Source organism: Aspergillus karnatakaensis (assembly GCF_047715665.1).
Source record: "Aspergillus karnatakaensis strain CBS 102800 unplaced genomic scaffold BJY04scaffold_92, whole genome shotgun sequence".
NCBI classification, from domain to species: Eukaryota; Fungi; Ascomycota; class Eurotiomycetes; order Eurotiales; family Aspergillaceae; genus Aspergillus; species Aspergillus karnatakaensis.
Window position 1 is genome coordinate 23,365 of NW_027395804.1, and position 19,947 is coordinate 43,311.

General features: G+C 51.7%; 9 protein-coding genes across 9 annotated transcripts; 8 read left to right on the forward strand and 1 right to left on the reverse strand.

Annotated features, from left to right (window-relative positions):
• Positions 1-1,453: 1,453 nt before the first annotated feature.
• Positions 1,454-2,547, forward strand: BJY04DRAFT_224477 (uncharacterized protein; the record flags this gene model as incomplete). The annotated part of the gene is made up of 4 exons (XM_073717979.1): positions 1,454-1,650; positions 1,714-1,863; positions 1,918-2,055; positions 2,115-2,547. The coding sequence occupies 4 exons, from the start codon at positions 1,454-1,456 to the stop codon at positions 2,545-2,547; spliced, it is 918 nt and encodes a 305-aa protein (XP_073564779.1).
• Positions 2,548-3,174: 627 nt separating this feature from the next.
• On the forward strand, positions 3,175-4,545 carry BJY04DRAFT_202859 (uncharacterized protein). Its single transcript, XM_073713272.1, has one exon. The coding sequence runs from the start codon at positions 3,208-3,210 to the stop codon at positions 3,886-3,888; it is 681 nt and encodes a 226-aa protein (XP_073564780.1). The 5' UTR covers positions 3,175-3,207; the 3' UTR covers positions 3,889-4,545.
• A 159-nt stretch (positions 4,546-4,704) lies between these two features.
• On the forward strand, positions 4,705-5,617 carry BJY04DRAFT_233128 (alpha/beta hydrolase; the record flags this gene model as incomplete). Its single annotated transcript, XM_073719894.1, has 1 exon — positions 4,705-5,617. One exon carries the CDS (start codon positions 4,705-4,707, stop codon positions 5,566-5,568), a length of 864 nt encoding a protein of 287 aa, XP_073564781.1. The 3' UTR covers positions 5,569-5,617.
• A 186-nt stretch (positions 5,618-5,803) lies between these two features.
• Positions 5,804-6,587, reverse strand: BJY04DRAFT_211646 (SDR family oxidoreductase; the record flags this gene model as incomplete). The annotated part of the gene is made up of 3 exons (XM_073714435.1): positions 5,804-5,963; positions 6,019-6,301; positions 6,350-6,587. The coding sequence occupies 3 exons, from the start codon at positions 6,585-6,587 to the stop codon at positions 5,804-5,806; spliced, it is 681 nt and encodes a 226-aa protein (XP_073564782.1).
• Positions 6,588-6,925: 338 nt separating this feature from the next.
• Positions 6,926-8,345, forward strand: BJY04DRAFT_233130 (uncharacterized protein; the record flags this gene model as incomplete). The annotated part of the gene is made up of 8 exons (XM_073719895.1): positions 6,926-6,966; positions 7,096-7,199; positions 7,254-7,366; positions 7,413-7,529; positions 7,576-7,648; positions 7,706-7,809; positions 7,858-8,135; positions 8,186-8,345. 8 exons carry the CDS (start codon positions 6,926-6,928, stop codon positions 8,343-8,345), a joined length of 990 nt encoding a protein of 329 aa, XP_073564783.1.
• Positions 8,346-8,559: 214 nt separating this feature from the next.
• On the forward strand, positions 8,560-10,114 carry BJY04DRAFT_202861 (uncharacterized protein). Its single transcript, XM_073713273.1, has one exon. It carries the CDS (start codon positions 8,638-8,640, stop codon positions 9,808-9,810), a length of 1,173 nt encoding a protein of 390 aa, XP_073564784.1. The 5' UTR covers positions 8,560-8,637; the 3' UTR covers positions 9,811-10,114.
• Positions 10,115-10,585: 471 nt separating this feature from the next.
• Positions 10,586-11,232, forward strand: BJY04DRAFT_202863 (uncharacterized protein). The gene has a single exon (XM_073713274.1). It carries the CDS (start codon positions 10,725-10,727, stop codon positions 11,085-11,087), a length of 363 nt encoding a protein of 120 aa, XP_073564785.1. The 5' UTR covers positions 10,586-10,724; the 3' UTR covers positions 11,088-11,232.
• A 291-nt stretch (positions 11,233-11,523) lies between these two features.
• On the forward strand, positions 11,524-14,650 carry BJY04DRAFT_233131 (uncharacterized protein; the record flags this gene model as incomplete). The annotated part of the gene is made up of 8 exons (XM_073719896.1): positions 11,524-11,538; positions 11,797-12,045; positions 12,094-13,300; positions 13,373-13,686; positions 13,751-13,928; positions 14,001-14,296; positions 14,488-14,530; positions 14,628-14,650. The coding sequence occupies 8 exons, from the start codon at positions 11,524-11,526 to the stop codon at positions 14,648-14,650; spliced, it is 2,325 nt and encodes a 774-aa protein (XP_073564786.1).
• A 2,840-nt stretch (positions 14,651-17,490) lies between these two features.
• Positions 17,491-19,557, forward strand: BJY04DRAFT_233133 (GMC family oxidoreductase; the record flags this gene model as incomplete). The annotated part of the gene is made up of 3 exons (XM_073719897.1): positions 17,491-18,002; positions 18,056-19,061; positions 19,133-19,557. The coding sequence occupies exons 1-3, from the start codon at positions 17,550-17,552 to the stop codon at positions 19,555-19,557; spliced, it is 1,884 nt and encodes a 627-aa protein (XP_073564787.1). The 5' UTR covers positions 17,491-17,549.
• Between the last annotated feature and the right edge of the window lie 390 nt (positions 19,558-19,947).

Here is a 19,947-nt window from a genome sequence, read left to right on the forward strand (position 1 = left end):
GCAGTTTCCCGGATACGTCTTGATTGTCTGTTATAAATGCCTTTTTGGAAAGGAGAGACACCGATCCAGTTAGACCGGTTCTGGACGATATAGTCGCTTAGCCAGACACTGCCCTCTCTGAGCACTGGATCTGTCATAAGGTCATGCAGTAAGTAGTTCGCGGGTTAGTTGGAGAGTGTACTCTCGTACCACCTCGTAGAGCCCTATATCACATGTAGCCATCATGGTATTCAGTGTCTACGGCGTTTGAGGAGATCTCGGTGCTTGTCTACTGTAAGCACCCGAAGCCAGTGTGAAACAAGACAAGCGCCAAGATCAAGGTCAAGGCACACTCGCCTTGGCCTGGGCTGAGCTAGAGAGCCTAAGGACCTGCCTATCTGGGAGCTTCGTGGGTCAACAAAGTGTTGTGAACTGTGGCATTCAAGCGCCGCGAGTGGTTACATGCTTCAACGTCCAATGTGTACCGCACGATATGGTTCGCAAGGGGACCAATAGGCATAGAAGGACCAAGCCCAACGTGACAAGCGGATGTCCAGTGCTCCGCACCTCGCCAGAACCCACATCGTGAGCGTTGGCCGTGGTGGCGTCGAGAATCTTGCCATGGACGTTTGTGGCGTTGGCATAGGCGATCTCCACGTTGGAGACACCGACACCAGTGCTTCAGGGGCTGGATTTGGAGATCGCCAAAGACGGTGTTCCAGTCCATCGACTCCATCTGCGCTCTCGCCCCCTGAATCAGAGTGAGCGATGATCAGCAACATCCAACGTCTGTCATATAGATCAACCCATACATTGGCAGTAAAAGGCACAGTGGGCCAGGGACACCTACTATCGCGAATAAACCTGGATGTACATACTTCCGCATTATACTTAGCGGTGTCTGCGTCTCCTCCACGCCCCACAACGTCCCTCCTGCGATGCCCATCGTTTGGGGGCGAGCCATGGGGCCAAGTCGAGCTTGCCAGACTGTCAGGAACGTGCGGTCCTCCTCCCGAGACCCTAAACGCTGCAGATTCCCCACAATCCAAGTTTGTGGTGCAGATGTGGCTTGCTTAGCGGCTATGGTCTGTCCTGATCGACAGTCGAGCGGCACAGCTTGTAGTGAGAATGAAACTAGGGCACTTCTTCCAAGGAGTCGAGATGGGATGTCTTGAATACCGCCCCCAGCAGACAGCATGTACCTTGACACACTATCTACAGAGCAGTTGTGATTGGCTTCGCTGTACCGGTAGGATCAAAGAGTTGGAGTTGCTGTACATCTATACAGGTTTCTGTACAGCATGATGTCAGTGGCAGGTTTATAGGTTGAAGTTCTATCGAGGCAGACATGACTCTGCACTGGACCAAAGGTATATAAGAGTGGTTGTGTTCGCTGGACATATTCTCATCCAACAGTCTTCAACACAAGTCAACCAAAAGCATCAACTCTTCCATCACCACCCAGCCCGCAGCAATGGCCATTTCCACCTCCGCCCTCGCCATCCTGGCAGCCAGCCTTGTCTCTGCCATTGGCGCCAACGCCCAGGCCACCGACATCTACACCTGCAAGGACGCCAGCTGCACTGGCACTGCCGGCAACTGCTTCACCACGTTCGAAGAAGGAACTGGTGGTGTCTGCACCCAGTTTGACAAGAGCTCCTTTGACGGAAAGTGAGATTCCCCTTCTTCACCTTGGACCGCAAGCATCTGCTGACGAGGTGATCGTACGAACAGCGGCTTTCCCCTCAACGAGGCCGGCGGCTACGACGTCTACTTCAACATTCCCCAGGCTGAGACCGGCTGCCAGCATATCGTCTACACCGGCTCCAGCGTGAACAACTGCGGTATTGTTGCCGGCACCTTCACGCAGCCAACCTGCGCTCGGTAAGCAGTTCTTTCTCGCTAGACTGCGGTGAGTAGCTAACAAAGGTGATATAGCATTGCCGTCAACAGCATGATGGCCATGGAGTACTGCTGCGGCGATGGCTGCGCGCAGCAGGGCAACCGCGTGGCCGCAGCAGGGATTCTCCCCAACGTCACCTCAGTGCACAAGCGCGACTGCTCCAGCTTCACCACGTAAGCTCTCCCATGTTCCGAACCAAACCCCACACTAACCTCACTCCTTTCTCCCTCAGCCGCCAGGGCCCCTACACCAAAGACGGCGGCGCGCAATCCGTCTCGGACCCCGTCTCCGGCCCCGCGCAGGTTGCCATCTCCGCAAGCGTGACAGTCGGCCGCTCCACAACCTTCAGCGCCAGCGTCGGCGACCCCTACGGCATTGTCTCCGCCAGCACGGGCGTCGAGTTCTCCGAGTCCGTCACCAACGAGCTCTCCTACACCTTTGAGGTTCTCGAGGGCCAAACCGGCTACGTCGCCTGGACCCCGCAGCTCACTTGCGTCGAGGGTGTCTTGTCTGGCTGTGACAGCGGCTCCGATACCTCTGGTGAGGTCTGTGGGCCTAGGACTGGCTCTGATGGTGCGGTTGTTGGGCAGTATAGCTTTGTTTTGTCGAGCCGCACTGCGGCGAAGGAGGGTGAGCGCAAGCCTGCTATGCGCTTTAGGTACTAGGGGAGTGGAAGTTTGGGTGATCGCTATAGCCAAGGTCATGGTCTGTCTCAGGGTGTCTTTGGTGGATATCAGCGGTGATATGGGTGCAGTTCTGTCTGATGCTGTCGCGCGCTTTGTCTTTGTCATGCATGCAGGGTCCTGCCTAGGCGATTCAACACACTAGGTACAACCTAATTCATATCAGATTCGCGCTTTGGTTTTTCTTTTCCACAACGTGTAAGGCCCGGGGCTTTTAGATATACCGGGTGCTCAAGGAAGTTTGAAATTATACTCTCAGTCCGAGAGCAAGGAGACACAGGCATGGCTATTATAGAGGGCCTTGTTATTAGCCCGGTATCGACATTGCTCTATAATCAAAGGGTGTAAGAAACTGATAGAAGGGAATATCTTCATTGTGGTTTCTTCAATGTGCTCAGCATGCTCGAATGCTACCGCCAATTGCATAATGGCAACCCTGTCAGTTGGCATGGTGCCAGCAGGGGCTATGATGATTAAGTACTACTCTATGGGGAATGTATATTGTGATCAAACTATTATCCATACGAGCCCTGTAAAACCAATCCGCCTAGAAAATCACCTGACAGGAGGTGCGTCAGCCTTATCTCTCATCCTTGCGCCCCTCATCATCTCATCGTCTCATCATCAAACGACCTTCCGACCATGAGTCAACCTCGCCCTGGCCTGTATTTCTACCGCTGCTATTCGGCCAGCAGTGCCGGTACCCTGAGATGTGGAATGAACCGCGTTGGCCCTCGCCTATCGCAAACAGAGCTCCTTGACGAATTTGATCGACACCGGAACAAAGCGAATAGAACCCCTACTGCTCTGATCTCCGTAACTGACCGTCCTATTGAAGCTCTTCACCGTGGCTTTGACAAGTACTGTAACATGGGCGAAGACCCAGCACAGATCTGGATCGCAATCATCTTTGTTCCTGACGCAGCGGCCAAGAACAACTCCATTGTTTATCACCACGCTGAACAGCTTGCGGAACAGGTGAAGAAGGTGGAAGATCCAAGTGTTTTCAAGCACGAATACGTATTCGAATGGGAGATTCCTGAAAAGTACGTCAAACATCGAGTCTCGCTTCAAACCCTGCTCGACCGAGGTCTCGACCTGCGCGACTACCTCGATGACCCAGAGGACTTTCCCAACCTCCACACGGTGCGGGAGCAGATAACGGAGCGTGTCCTGAATCCTTCGTTTCACGGTTACGATATCGGTCGCAGCTTAGGACAGATGGCGCGGTGTTTCGGTGCGAGAGCCCCCGTTCACAAGATCGCGTCGCAGATCATGGCCGATTGCCCTCGCCTTATCCTTGTCGACCACGAGTCCCAATAAGCTTATTGGGAGGACTACGAACAGGCCATCGACTTTGAACAATTCTACTGGGTGAATGCTGGGATTGAAGAGGAACTATCTGATCGCTGGCTGGCCGATTCCGACTTCCTGTTCGATTATATTGCCCACTGTGACTGGGTCGTTGATGTTAAAGACGAAATGCAAATTATGTGGGAGTTCTTTCGAGAGACCTACGAGGAGGTGTGGTCAGATACTGAGTCTGGAATTCTTGATAACGAGGCACAAGAGCTGCAGGAACGTGAGCGGCAGATAGATGCTGAAATTGAGGAAGCCGCCATTGCGATAGGGCTCTGACCAGGCACGGCTGCTTCACCGGTGTCAGGTAGAGCTCTTTCCTCTCCGTCTCTAACCAAACAGGCTAAGGGATTTGAGGCTGGTATATGTCGAGACGGTCTAGGCGGTTTCGTGCAGGAATATGGTGAGATGAATAGCTCGGATAAGATGTATTGGGCAGGTGATGGTAGCGTTCTTTGTCTATTGCTCACCGGTTAGACTTAGCGCTTACACTGCGCTACTATGTAAAATGACTAGCTTTTACTGGTTTACAATGCACTAGGTGCGCTGTAGAGCTCATGCGGCTGAGGATGGTAGATTCTTTCTTTGTTGGCACTTGGCAGTAAGCACCTGCACCCCTCCAAAACCTCTATTTATCTTTTCTTCCGGTGGCAGCCTGGCTGTTCTTCTTCCTTCCCAATTATCTCTTTCTCCAAATACCGCTGCACGACCCGAGTGAACTCCCATAAAGCCTCTATCCACGATCGCTGTCAAAACCCAAGACCAACTTTACCACTCATAATGACTACACCCTCCAAAGCAGCAATCCTCCTTGTCCACGGCGGCTGGCTCACCCCCGCCCACTACTCCAGGTTTACCTCTCAGCTCCGCTCCCTCGGCCACGAAGTCCACGTCCCCCGCCTGCTCTCCGTCAATGGCGCCCGGCCCCCGAATGCAGACCTCAATTCCGACACAGCCCTAATCCGTAGCTATGCAGAAAGCCTCATTGCTACTGGCCGCAAGCTCATTGTGCTCATGCACTCCTACGGCGGACAAGTCGGAACGAACGCCCTAGCCGGCCTCGGCGTTGAAGACCTCCGCATAGACAAGCAGCAGCAACTCCAAGACGATTCCTCCACAGGAGCTGATCTTGCTGCCACCGGCGGAGGCGTAGCCCGGCTAGTCTACATCACAGCCTTCGCCCTCTCCCCAGGGCAATCGATGACCGGGTGGGTGCAGGAAATGGGCGATGAGGCGTTGCTTCCATTGGCATTCGATTTCGCAGACGACGGCACGATGATGAGCCGCGATCCGAACAATCTGGTTGTTGGGCCGGGCTTGAGCGATGAGGAGATGGAGGGGTTTGTGGGTAGTATGGCTGTATGGAATGGGAACGCCATGCACCAGGGTATTGAGCATTGTGCATGGAAGGGGGATATTCCGGTCTCGTATGTCTGTACGACGGAGGATATGACGGTGCCCCTGCGATATCAGGAGGTTATGATTGAGCGGATGAGAGGGGTTGGCAAGGAGGTTGAGACGTTTGAGTTGGGGACTGGGCATTGTCCGCAGGTTACGAAGGCAGAGGAGTTGGTGGGGATTGTGGATGGGATTGTGAGCGGGGAGGAGAGGAGGTGGTCTGAGTTGGCTTATGTTTTGAGATGAGTGCTCATAGCTCTGGAAGTTGGATACGCAAAGGAGACTTGAACTGGTCTTAAGCTTGGAAGCTCTTATCTGTGAGAGTCAACAGAGTCAGGTATAGAGCATATGATTAACGCTCAGAGATATCATTCAGTATGTTATTATGCAAAGTTGGGCGATACTGATGACATAGTGGACATGGGGTTCAAGAGACCATCGAATAGGCAAGTAATCAAAAGGACTAGACATATGAGTCTTTCTAGAACGATTTGTATCCGACACCTTTGACGAACGTCTGCAGCCACGGGCCCTGTGATTTACCGCCAGCGAGCTTGAGATAGAACTTCGCGTGAGCTTCGCCATCGACATCGAAGTACGCCGGGGCGCCATCCGGCTTGCGTTCATCAGTGTAATAAAACCTAGACTAAAGATCAGCTACCATAAATAATGCCACAAGTGAATAAGAGGACCTACTTGAAGCCCCGATCGGAATAAGCGGCGGCAGCTGATTGGATAATATGCGCAGTGGCTGACTTCCCTACACCCAAGGACAAAAGTGACGGAATAGTTGTAGTGTTCAGAACATTGCCAGTGTAGATGTATGTCCTCGAGGTGGAGTCAGGAAGTTCCGCAAATGCAAGGGTTGCCTCTTGTGCAGCTACAAAGGCACTGGTTGTGTTGATATTCAAGTCACGAGTGAAGTCAGCCAGCGGGAGTGATAGTGGATTTTTGTCTTCATTCGAGGTCGCGGCTGCAGCTTTGGATATGTTAGATGGATATAACTGGTTTCTCGGGGAGCTCCTACCATTGTAAATAACGACGCTGGGAATGCCCAGGGATTGTTTGACCCTGGCGAAAACACCAGCGACAGAGTGTAGATCCGAGAGGTCACTCTGGATATGGATTTGGTTTGTGGTGCTGTTATCCTCGGTGGGAGGTCTCCTAGAAGTAGGAGCAACCTTGTAGCCATTCGCAGCAAAGGCTCGAGCTACATGGTGTCCAATGTTGGGCCCTGCGCCAAGGATGAGGACGACTGGCTTCATGGTTGATATGATCACGGATGGTGTAGAATTTACTACATTATATACAAGCTTTATGATAAGCAGTGCAAACAGTGCAAGTGGTGCAAAGTGAGGCTTATTCGATCAACCTTACTCTGATTCGTTCAAGATGGTTGATTTTGACTGTGGTAACGAATGGGAAATCCTCCGACGCTTGATAATCACTGTTGAGTAACAATGTTAGTAATGCCTCTACAGCCTGGTGACAGGTATACTTTGCGAGTATTCATCTTACCATCCTATAAGTAAACGTCGACATACTTCTCTCCAGCTGCTCTGAATCCTCGTAAGAGATCAGCCACCATTCTGTGACCCGTACCATGTCCTCAAAGATCCTGATCACCGGAGCCGCTGGCTACATGTAAGCTAGCCCTTGACAGAAGGTGTATAGCAGCTAACCGCTTGCAGAGGAGGTTCGATCGATCATCGCAGACTTTCTAAGCCACAGAAATCCATCCATCAGCAAGGGCCAACTGGTTGCTGCTGTCAGGTCAAAGAAGCAAGCCGAAGCTTTATCGAAGTTGGATATTCCGGTACTTCAGCTAGACCTGGCTGATAAAAGTGCCGTGATTGATGCCTTACTATATTACAATGGTAACCCGTCTCCATCGCTATGGAAGAATGCAAAGCCAGGCTGATACTCCAGAGTGAACATCATTATCCACACGACTAGTGCTATAGATCCCACCGCGGCCTTGTATTTGATCGATGCACTAGGCAAGCAGGGGAAAGTCAATGGAAGAAAGACATACTTCATTCATGTGAGAGCCCACTACATCTATAATGCTAGTGTTAACAATGGCAAAGACATCAGGGCTCAGTGCGTTCTACGAAAGTACCGGCTGGCCAGCTGGACAGTTCAAGGACACAGATGCGGTATTTGAGACGGAGAAGCGCCTGGCGCAGTCGTTCCCTATCAGACATGTACACTTTCGAGCTACCATTTCCTTATGGTTTCTAACCGAAGCAGACCGATGTATCCGTCATCGAGCATGCCGAAAAACGAGGTGTGACCAGCTTTGTCGTTGTGCCTTCTCTAGTATGTGAGTACCCCGTAACATTCCGATTGTACTACTTCAGCAGATTCTGATAAACTTAAGATGGCAAAGGCACCGGAGAATGGAACAAGGTGTCCGTGGTACTGCCTGTCTATGTTCAGGCCAGTCTTTCAAACCATACAGTATACAGATTCCCCGAGAACACGGTAAGGATGCTTGTGAAGGTGCTATTGACATAACTGATCAATGTGCAGAAAGTATCCGCTGTCCACATCTCCGATCTAACCGCATTATATGATCGGATTGTTGAGAAGGTCCTCCTAGGCGAGGCACTGCCATACAATAAAGAGGGATATTACTTTGCGCTGGCACATGATCTCTTCCTTGGAGATGTGCTGGAACATCTCGCCTTGGCTCTAAAGTCTCGCGGCCTGGTCACTGATGGAAAGACACGGCTCTATCCCAGTGACCAAGTTGCTGCCGAATCACTGGGGGTCCCAGAACAATTCGTGCAGACGTTGTGGAATTCTGGGTGAGATATCTCCATCATGCTTCGATCATCCTTGCTAACTATACCTCCAGGGACAACATCGTAGCCGAGCTTCCATTCAGTATCGGCTGGCGGCCGACATGGAGTAAAGAGCGGTTTTTCGGGAAGATCAATGAGGAGATAGATGCTGGGCTGGAGCTTGGGAAGGCGAAGAGTAGTCTGATTGCCCCGCTCTTTAGGGCTGTGGACTAAGATAACCCACAAATGTTGTATGAGGGTGAGGCTGTGAAGGTTGAGCGACCTTAGATCCGCTGTAAACCAGATGGTCTGCCAAACCAGCCTCCATCCTCATGAGTGTTTGCATTGACAGGGGTACCCTGCATATGATTTGTCAACGTGTCAGGTGGCTTAGAATAGAACTTGATCGCTTCTGAGGTCCTTCCCCTCGCTAGCCACACGAGATCATCTTTTTTCACACACACACCCCCTGGCACCACTGTTCGACTGCAATATCACAAGCTTTGTACTCCTCCTTTTTACTAGAATGAGCGGCTGGTGGGATGACTTCGCCAACAATCTGGCGACGGATCTCGCTCCACTGGTCGCACTCTTCGGGGACGCTCCAACAAAGCAATATCTTAGCGAATGCTTAACCATGGTGGATATTATTATCTTTGCAATCGCGCCTCTAGGGATCATCACCGGGATGGTTTCAGCCATCCGGGTTTCTGGTCCACCCTCGTTGCGTGCCTTCATCGGCCGAGCACAAGAAGGCGCAGCAGCTGCCGAAGCGGAACTCAGTTCCTCCACCAGTCGTGATGTGTGCGAGCTGTATAACAACGGCGGTATAGCCCGTGTGCTTGGCCGACCGAAGCTGCTTGAGATCTTTCATGACCAACATGCCACCAAGAGTGATTTCACCTACACCTTTCTTGCTGAGTCTACTCCGGGTGTATACGCGAAGGTACGGACCGCGGGCATTTATCTTTTCCAGAATTACCTCAAAAGGTCTCACGAGTGGACTCTGCGTACGGACGGGAAAGACATTGATCCTCCATACGCAGGCTTTGCGCCCCGCCCGAACCTCACCCTGAATGTCGGCATGCGCGCTTATCCGCCCTGGCTGGTGCGTCTAACAGCACTAGGTGGTCTTTTTGCGCAGTGTGGAATCCTAGTTTGGGCGGGAATTGCTCGATACAGGCTTGGGTGGTCCCGCGGAGATGTTGAGGATCGCTATGCAGTCCCTACCCTCGTCTGCGGCACGCTCTTTCTCGGAATTGGGATGATGCTATGTGCATCTCTGGTCGTGGCGCGCAGTGAGGTGCGCATCTTTCAGCGGACATCGACCTCCGAGCCTGCTCGATCACGGCCAGGTACGCAGTTCAACGGCGATCAGGACTTTGATTCCATCACAATTATAATCCCTCCTCAGAAAAAATTGGATCGATATGTCACCCCCGAGCCCGCTCGATCACGGCCATACTGGGTCCAGCCAGGTACGCAGTTCATCGGCGATCAGGGCTTTGATTACTTCGTATTCAGTCACCCTCCTCAGACCCAATTCAATAGATATATCACCTCCTGGAGAGAGCAGCACCACGAACCAAAAACCCCTTTCGTGTACATTGCTGTTATATCAAGCCTCCTTGGATTCATTTTGCAGTTTCTCGGCCTCAGAGCATGTCATCGTCGGTTGCGGTCGCTCAACTCGGTTTGACGCTACTTATGAGCACACTACGCTCATGGTTGTGGAGCAATCGTATAAAGGAGGACGATGTGTGTCTAGCTGATGCTCCTGAGCTCTATGCAGGCCATGAGGTAGACTGGCTCGCTCTCCACATTGGTCATATAGACCCGCCCAGAGACCGGCGCAACTGGCAAATCTCAACCTCGAGATACTATAGTCACATGTCTTCTGGATCCACCAAACTGGAGGTCATAGGCCTAATGCATCTATTCTTCTCCAATCAACAGGAAAGACGCATAATATCAGGACTGCAGGCCTATTTCGACCCCGACGGCCAATTTCGCCAGGACACCAGCTTTCTCGCAGAGTTGGGCGCCTGGCGGTTCGAGCACCACTTTCTGCCAGACGGTCAGCAGGCTAACCACAGGTCTGGAATAGACGATCTTGCCGCCCCTTTCCTCTACCGAACCAGATTAGCCTTTCTAACGCCCGACTGGGACCCCGCTTTGGTAGCAGCTCGGGCAGCAGCACGATCAGCAGCAAGAGCTCTGGAGGCGGCGGCAGACGTACTGTTCACGGCCAAAGACATCGTATTAGAGCCTGGCTGGAGCTCAGTATTCGTCCTGCATTGGGAACTTCCTTGCCAGAAGCCTGCCTCTTCCACTACCATGAAGGGCGCCACTCACGATCCCGTCAAATCCCTCTATCTATCGCTGGAGCGAGATATGAGACATGTGTCTGAAACTCCGGGACCATGTCGCGCAGACGACAACGAGCTCGAAGCCGTCATCGGGCTTTGGGTATGGTCTTTGAGAGAAGCAAACACCAAAGAAGCGGTTCGGTCCGTCTCCGCCTCACGGGTTGTCTCGTCTCGTGGAAAGGACGCGCCGCCATTTGCTGACTATGGATTTGCAGCGTGGGGAGGCAAAGGCGTCAAAACTTCCATGGGAATTGAGAGATTTCTGCGCGAAAGCTCATCCAACCCGGCCGACCTTTTTGGATTACACCACCTTCCATGCGAGTGGAGTTCTGGGACCGAGGTCAATTCCTGTGGCATCTCTGCAAACTCTTGGTATACTATCTGTGCCCAGGAGCTCTTCTGTATTTTTTTTGCTGCTGTTTTGAATATGGTCAGGGACATTGGTGGCGAAACCACGGTTGGGTCTGACGGCGCGATCACAAACACTAATATCAAGTTGATTCAGCAAGCTTTCGTGGAGAATGGCCTGGGCTCTGCTAGTGATGCCATGACCTGCATATTCCCGCCTTTGTTGATCCAGGGGAAACTTCCTAAATCGAATCCATGAGCGTACGGAATGGGAGGCTAGAGAGTCAAGTATAAAACTGTTCAAGACTAGAACTTATCGACCATTGGTATCTACGGAGCTCAGAACTATTTTCAAGGTCTGCTACATAAATAAGATACCCGTGGGAAGCGTTTTACAAATGCCCAGTGGGTCTGGATGGATCCATCCATCTATATTAGCTTCCTAGAGCGGACTATTCAAGCACTACGTTCTGAGGAAATCACCAAGTGACCATTACGCAATCCTTTAGATATAAAGCGAGATAGATGATGCCGTTTCGGCTATTGCTAAGCAGCTATAAAAATGTAGAAAAGGGCAAGGACGCAGCTTATGGTGCGGACCAAAAGCCCGCGAAGGGCGGGTATTTGGTGGATATTATATCGGGGTAGGGCGGCTATTTCACCCCCGTTCACTACTGGCATGGACTATTTAAGTAATGACGGCTTGCGGGGTAAGTCCACTTCTTCTCACATTTGTCCGTCTGGGCAGGAAGGCTATAAAGTAACCGGACCTTAGAAATTATGCCATGCCCATTGACCCACGAGTTTCGGGAAAGTTTTCCTGGGGCCTAGCCACAACATGACGACGGATACAAAATCGGCCCTGTTACGCAGTTTCCGAGCAGGTTCTTTTGCTATTACATCGTGAATGCGGCATTGATCCCTCCTTAATTCAAGTGCCTGCTGATGTCGACTGCCGCCCTTCCAAGCACCCAATCCCTGTTCTTCTCTCCTCTCTCGCCGCTATTCTAGAAGACCGCTCGCGGTACCCAGAGTCAAGAGCCCTTACCGAAGCTGTCGAGAGAATCACCGCAAAGAAAGAGTTCGGTGGCCTGGGACTAGGCCATGGTCACGCTCCCTCAGCACAGACGGAGTCTCAGTACGACAAGGCAAGGTTCATAGTCGAAGGACTCCTGCTATCCCTCCGCGCAGAAACGCAGTCGCGGGCCTTCCTCTCCGTGTCTTGAACGCCATGTTCCGGCACGGCGCCTATGACGCTAACGCAGAAGATCCTCGCGCAACACCTGATCAGCACTCCTTCATCAAACACACAGCCCAGCCTGCTCCTACAACCCGGCAATGTCATCCGCGTACGACTAGACTGGGTCCTCTCCTCCGAGCTCTCGTGGCAGGGCATGAGCCGCATCTACGAAGGGCTCGGATCCCCCGGTATCTGGCGCAACGATCGATTCTGGCTAGCGAGCGACCACGTCGTGCATCCCTCTGCGCCTCAAACACCCAACCTGCGTGATCTGGTTAAACGTGCCGAGAGAGCAGCCGCAGAGTTCAAGATGACAGAGTACCAGGGGATGAATTACACGATCATGCACACGGAGTTTGTGCGCGAGCGCGCGGAGCCAGGGATGCTGGCTATCGGTGCGGACTCGCATACGTGCTCGGCTGGTGCGGTGGGGTGTCTTGCTATTGGGCTCGGGGCAGTTGATGTCCTCATGGGGCTGATGCTAGGTGAGACGTGGGTGAAGGTTCCCGAGTGCATATTTGTTGGGTTTCGGGGTCGACCTGCTGCAGGGATTAGTGGGAAGGAGGTTATTTTGCATATTCTGAGAGAGCTCAAGCGGAACACTGTGGCCAGCGAGCGGGTGGTGGAGTTTGGCGGCGACGGGGCAAGGTTTCTCTCGTGCGATGCCCGATTCACAATCTGCAATATGGCTACCGAGTTTGGGGCAATCTCTGGGTGTTTTGTCCCTGATGCTGTTACAAGAGATTTCATATGTAAAAGGCGGATCAAGCGGTATCAGCGGCACTCGCTCTACTTCCGTCCAGATGAAGGGGCGCCATATGCTGGCAGGTATGAGGTTGATTTGGGCGCGGTGGAACATACAATAGCCCTGTACCCGAGCCCGGACAACGTTGTCCCTGTGTCTGAGAGGTCGGGGTTGAAGCTTGATGGTGTATTTATTGGGGCGTGCACGACGACGGAGGAGGAATTGGTTCTCGCGGCCCTTGTTTTAAAGGTCGGATTGCAGAAGGGTCTGCGACTTGTTTCGGGAAAACGCCACTACGTCCCAGGCTCGCTGCCGATAGTCGATAAACTGGAGTCAATGGGCCTACTTGATATCTACTCCGAAGCGGGTTTCACACGTGGGCCACCAGGCTGTTCGTACTGCCTTGGGTTATCAGTGGATAGAGCGGGAGAAGGGGAGACCTGGCTAAGTTCGCAGAATCGGAACTTCCAGAATCGAATGGGAAAAGGTACGGTATCTGCCTCGACGTTACCTTCGCTGTCTCTTCGTTGCTGACAATTTTCGTACTGTCCTAACCTAGGGTCGTTTGGACACCTCTCCTCTGCTGTAGTGTGTGCAGCATCCAGCTTCACCATGAGGGTCACAGATCCTCGACCCTTCCTGGAAGACATAGACCAGGACCATTTCTTGGACTACAAGGCTCGAGGCTTACGGAGCACCTGCATCACGTCTGAGGTGCCCTATGTGGAACCACGCTTTCCAAGCCCACCTTCGGCTTGCCAGACCCCTTCAGTCAACGGGGAAGGGCAACCACCACAGGCCATCTCGAGGCCGGAGTTACCGGTGATAAAAAGCAAGATTGCAAGGCTTGGATCGTTCATTGACACGGACGCGGTGAGCCCTATTGCCTGCCAGAGCACTCTAATCATGAAGGCCTCGGCTGACTGAGAACCTGTAGCTCGCGCCCGGTCCGGCCCTGACAAGTTGCGTCACGGACGAAGACTTTGGGAACCATGTGCTCGAATACACACACCCGGAGTTCCGCGACAAGGTTCACGGTGGTCAGCGAGTCGTCGTGGCAGATCACGCTTTTGGTTGCGGCTCTAGTAGAGAGGTGGCAGTGTCTGCACTAAAAGGTCAGCTATTCTACCGACATCTATAAAATGAGGCGAGGCTACTGGTGGGCTGATACTGACAACGGAATCTAGGTATTGGCGTCGAAGCTGTGATAGCTCGCTCTTACGCATTCATATTCTGTAGGAATATGCGAACGCTTGGCTTGCCCGGATTCACAATATCCGATGAGACGTTCTACGATGCTGTCGCAGACGGAGATGAGATTGAGATTGATGTTGAACAGTGCGAGGTTGTAGCTTCTGGCAAGACATTCAACTTCGAACTGAATGATATTGAGAAAGAGCTTATTGCTAGGAGGGGCGTGGTGGAGGGGTATAAACTTCTTGGAAGTGCTTTGTGGGAGCAGTTAACAAGAGAAAGCAGCAGGGTTGGAGAGTCCATGGGCAGTGTCCAGACAGGGCTGCTTGAGAAGGCCCAAGCTATGGATGCAGCCAAACTGGAGTGGTAGGATATCCCATATGGTAGTGTTTGACAGCTGCGTTGTGTAGTATTTTCGCATAAACAGAATCCACACGCCTCATTTTTCTGCTTCTGCCGCTGATTCTCAACAATCGCTAGCTAGACGTTCCTAGTAGTTTGCTAACACATGGAACCTCGATATGTAATCTATCCTTTCCTCGCAACCGCAATAACCGCCTCAGCCTCAAGAACGCCCATTCCATCCGCTCCAACCAAACCCCCAATATACTCTCTCACAGCCCCCTCCACCTTCCCACCGTAAAGATCGAGCTGCTCACTCGTCCAAAACTTCTTGATGACAGCGGGAGCAATCATAAGACAAGCATCCACGAGATCATCGGGCGTCATGGGGCATTTCTTCACATCGACCAGCGTTTCAATCTCGGTGAACCCTGCGGTCTCGAGGTAGGACCGGACGCCGGATTCGGTGGGCCAGCCGCTGTCGACGAGGTTGAGGATTTCTTCGCCGGGGTAGGGGAGGGAGGGGGAGATGTGGGCGTGGATTGCGTTGCGGGTGAGGGTGAACCAGCCGCCTGGATGGAGGTGGTTATCGATTAGTTGGTCTTGTAATTGTGATGGTGCGGGGATAGGGAGGATATACGTACAGTATTTCCAGAGCGAGATTGCTAGCGTTCCCTTTGGTTGGAGCATTCGAAGGCATTCTATACATGCAGTGGTCAGTGATGTATGACCAATTGACATTAATGGCCACCCAGAAAGGAATACCCTAGGAGAAAGAGATACAGTACACACCTTGAAGTGCCGCCTGTGGATCAGGAAAGAGGTTGAAGGCTAGACCGCAAAACGCCAGTTAGTCAATCCATATGTCCTTGAACACCAAGAAGGTGGTATATAGTATCGAGCCGGCGAGCCCCAACCTACCGAAGCCCGAAAAAATATGCGTGAAGGCGCCAGTCTCCAACCTCGTGTCCTGCGCATCAATAATCCGCGCCTCGGCATTCACCCAGGCCTCCTCAACAATCCTCTGTTGAATATAGCTGAGCATAGCCTGCGACATGTCACCGCATGTCAGTCGCCAAGTCGCTATCGTCTCTTTATCCAGCGTGTCGTAAAGCATACTCGAGACCGCACCGGTGCCGCACGCATTGTCGAAGACGACGAGAGGGCGGAGTGGTGAGTCGGCTATCCCAGATAGCTTTACGAGAGCCTCGGCGTGGAGGTCGCTGATCATTGCAGCCGTTCGGTATCTGGATGCGAAGCCGGGATCTTTCATGGCCTCGCCCCCGCTGGCGGACTGCTTTGTATTGGTGACTGTCATCGTTTGTCCAGGTCTGTGAAGAGCGAACTATCAACAGGGAAGAGGTTCTTGTGGGATGAGTTTTCAATGCTTCGGATGTGCTGGTTTTATATCTTGGTAAAACTTGAGAGACACAGGTAATAGAACAAGGGCAGACGACGCCCTCAACACCCAATCATGCCTATCAGTCTCCCCAGGTGCACCGGTTATGGACCCTAGCAAGCATAGCCGAAAACCTGCTTACAAGTAATAGAGGTAGTGGAGTGGCGATAGCTGACCTAGCTGACATTGCAGGGAAATAGACGTCTAGATTACCGAGAGATCGACGGTAGGTAATCTAAGGGAAAGCAATCATATTGACTGGTCTTATCGTGCTCGGATGATGCTCGGATGATATTGTATATTAGGGGTCCAGGAAGTAAAGCTTCGGTAAAGATTAGCTGCAAATCCGGATCCGAGGGCCACCTGGGCATTGCTTTGCATTGATGGATAAACCGACCTGCTAATGTACTCTCAAATTGCACCAATCGGCCCCAGTTGCATTTCGGATATGGCACTATCCAGGCAGGGGTTAGAAACAGCCAAGTGAGAACTAGCCCTGCGCTACCTAGCGGGAATCCTTTTCCGGGTGCCACCACTGCTATTGTTTGTTTTTGTAAGGCTACTGGTGCTTGAGAATTATGGAACCCAAAAAAGATTATAATGCCATACAACAGCCGGGATTCGCATGTGGCCACCTACTATACTCCTAACCAGCTGTTATAAGGCTTCAGCACGGCTAGTAGCCGGGTGGATACCGGGTAGGATTAGGGTAAACATATAATAGACAGGGTAAGATTCTTACTCCTAGTTTACCTGCCTTACCTCTTATCATAGCTAGCTAAGGGCTTAGTACCCGCTTGCTTACAGAACTTGATAGATCTATATGGGTTATGAATTGAGATTTAAGAAGAAAAGAATGTGAGAGCAGGCAAGAGTAGTGTCAGCAAGGCAGGGTAGGTCTTCGATTACGGAGAGAAACTATCCAACTAGTGTATGTCAAGAGTATCAGTGTTGCATCCAAAATATGGGAGCCACATTGGCCTGTCGTCAGGTTTTCCGGCACTTGGGTGCTATACCTGACTTGAAGGAATAGACAGCGAATCGTCTCGCTGACTTGAACCTTTAGGCTTACGGGTCCCAATATCCTTACTATTACTAGCTAGCTTGGCTTAGCCCTTGTATAATAGGGTAAGTATGATATCGACTGTCGTCATCTGGCATCATGTGCCTGTCGATAAGCTCACTCAAAACAAGGCCTACTGTTTGCTAACCTGAACTGCTATTAGTTTATGCTCTGGATATACTCAAAAGCTTGGACAGCAGAGAAGAATAGAGATGGACATGATAGCCCATATATCACCTTTGCTCCCGGATTATGCCATGACAGATGGAACTTCTCGAGCTCGCACACTGCCCCTCCACAGTCTAGAAAGCCATTACAACGTCAAATGCGGGGCTCGCGCTTGGCTTGACCTCTAAGCCAATACCTAATCGTCACGGGGACTACTAGACCTAAGAAACTGTCCAACCGGATGATTGGCTATACGCATACGGAGAGCATACGAAGTCTCCAGCTGCGGGCAGCTGTCACCTTTAGACAAGCCGCGCACATTTATCTGACGATCGAGTGGCAGCTGACAATCCCAGAGTTCAGCTTGACGATCTTCCATAAGCGCTATATCAAGCCTCCAATGATGCTGAAGGGCCAAGATCTTTCCAATGTAACGGCGCCGTATTATGCGTATCTCATGGACACGCTTCGCAGTTCGACCATACTAGAAAAGAACGCAATGTCCTTTGCATATTTTATTCTCATCTGAGAGCTCTAACTCTCAACTTCCTAACGTGTCCAACAGTTCCAATGGCACAACCAGAATCCAACGACCATGCCTCCTCATCTCCCGTCTCCTCCATTGAGGACTTCACTCAGACCACCTTCGACTTTATCGTCTGCGGTGGTGGAACAGCTGGACTCGTTATCGCTGCCCGTCTAAGCGAAGACCCCAGTGTAACCGTCGGCATAATTGAAGCAGGCAAGTATCATATTAATGATCCGCTAATCGACACCCCAGCTGCAGTAATGCAGTTGTTCGAGAACCCTAAATATGACTGGTGTATGTATACCGCACCACAGACCGGGAATCGTGGAAAGATCCACCATATTCCTCGTGGAAAGGCAGTTGGTGGCTCTAGCGCCATTAATGGCATGATGTATGTCCGCGGTTCACTGCAGGACTATGACGACTGGGCCGTCCTAGTTGGGGACGAAGGATGGTCAGCAAAGGCCATGCAGCCGTACATGCGCAAACACCAGGTAAGGCTCTTCAAAATTACTGGAGTTCGCTCATGCTGAATTTGACTCTCTAGACCCTCGGTGCTGTTAACCCGGATGCAATGAAAGCGTCATCACCTTTGATTAACGACCACCATGGCACTACCGGTCCTATTCAAACCAGTTTTAACGATGCAACCCTTCCAATTCAGGACGATGTGATTGAGGCAGCAGCGGCAATCACGGACCTGAAGCAACCCCAGGATGCCTGGAGCGGAGACCACATTGGCTTCTTCCACACACTAGGAACTGTAACCCGGACAGGCCCGAATAAGGGCAAACGAAGCTACTCCGGACGTGATTATTATGAGCCAAGTAGTTCACGTTCGAACTTGAAGCTCTTAACTGAGGCTCGTGTGAACCGAGTGGTTCTTGACGGCGACAACTCCAGAGCCACGGGTGTCAGCATCACATTCCATGACAAAGACTATACTATCTCTGCAACTCGTGAGGTTATTATTTCGGCGGGAACAATCCAGTCACCTCAAATCCTAGAGCTATCAGGCATCGGTGACCCCAACGTCCTCAGCGCAGCTGGAGTCGAATGCAAAGTCAAAAACCACGCCGTCGGAGCTAATGTCCAGGATCACAGCGCGACCGTTGTTTCCTGGACGGTAAAGCCAGGCGTTATGACACTTGACAGCTTTGGCGACCCCTCAAAGGCAGAGCAGGCGACGCAGGAGTACACCAAAACCCAAGGCGGCCCGCTGAGTTCTATGACAAGTACCCAAGGGTTCCTCCCGTTGAAGCGTATCCTGTCCAAAGAGGAGCTGGCCGAAGTTATCAAGAGTATTCAGGCCGTTAAGCCAACGACTCCCTTCCTCGAGCGCCAAATACAACAGGTCATCAAACACCTTGAAAGCGATACTTCAGCTAATCTGCAACTTGTTCTTTTCCCTCTCACTCTAAATCCTGATGGAGGTATTGAGCATCAAGGCCGCTTTTTTACCACACCACTGCCAGATCAACCAGCGAGGCTAAGCGCTGCGCTTTGTCTCCAGTACCCTGTATCCAGAGGATACATCCATATCCATAGCAATGGTATGTTCCGAATCCACCTGCAGCCCCATATAGCAGCCTTGGCAGGCGAAAGCCACTGATACTGTAACCAGACCCATCTCAACCCCCCACAATCCAACCGAACTATATCACCCACTCCGCCGACGTGACTATTCTCGCCGCCCTCGCCCGCTGGGGCGATAAACTCGGCCGCGTACACCCCCTCGTGGACTCAATTGCAGAACGAGTCTACCCGCCCCCCTCAGTTAACCTACAAGACCTCGAGCAGGGGAAGGAGGCAGTCCGCGATGTTGTCCTAGGGGAATACCATATCTGCGGGTCTGTTGCACTAGGGGATGCGTTGGATTCTCGGCTTAGAGTTAAGGGTATACACGGACTGCGTGTGGCTGATGCGTCGGTTTTTCCTAATAATATCAGTGGTAATATCGTCAGTACAGTCTATGCTGTTGCGGAGAAGGCGGCGGATTTGATCAAGGAAGACCATGGGCTGGAGTTTTCGACGACTTCGCTTCTTTGAATGTGAGCTATTGACATTTCTTAAGTTTGTGATAACAGCATGGCCGTGTCGACTTTGCTCTGTTCTTTTCTGCGAAGACCATTTGGCCTCAAAGCTCGGGACGATATACATTGTACCCCAACATAGCCATGCCAAAAGGTCAAGAGTCGGGGAAGTTTGCAGGATGGTTAGGGATGAATTCGTGAAAATGAGCTAAGAAGAAGAAGGCCCTAATTGAAGTGCTCACGCCTGGTCAGTTTCCATGCCTTGATTTCAGTAGCCCTAACCAACCCTACCTCCTCTTAAAACTCACTCAAAACAAGGCCTACTGTTTGCTCAACTACTATTAGTTTATGCTCTAGATTGACTCGAAATAATGGCCAGGCAAAGCCTGGCTCACATTTTTCAGCC

What these genes read in the sequence shown, in the direction of transcription:
- BJY04DRAFT_202861 (XM_073713273.1), top strand. Translation starts at nt 8,638, where the DNA reads ATGAGCGGCTGGTGGGATGACTTCGCCAACAATCTGGCGACGGATCTC.
- BJY04DRAFT_202859 (XM_073713272.1), top strand. Translation starts at nt 3,208, where the DNA reads ATGAGTCAACCTCGCCCTGGCCTGTATTTCTACCGCTGCTATTCGGCC.
- BJY04DRAFT_202863 (XM_073713274.1), top strand. Translation starts at nt 10,725, where the DNA reads ATGGGAATTGAGAGATTTCTGCGCGAAAGCTCATCCAACCCGGCCGAC.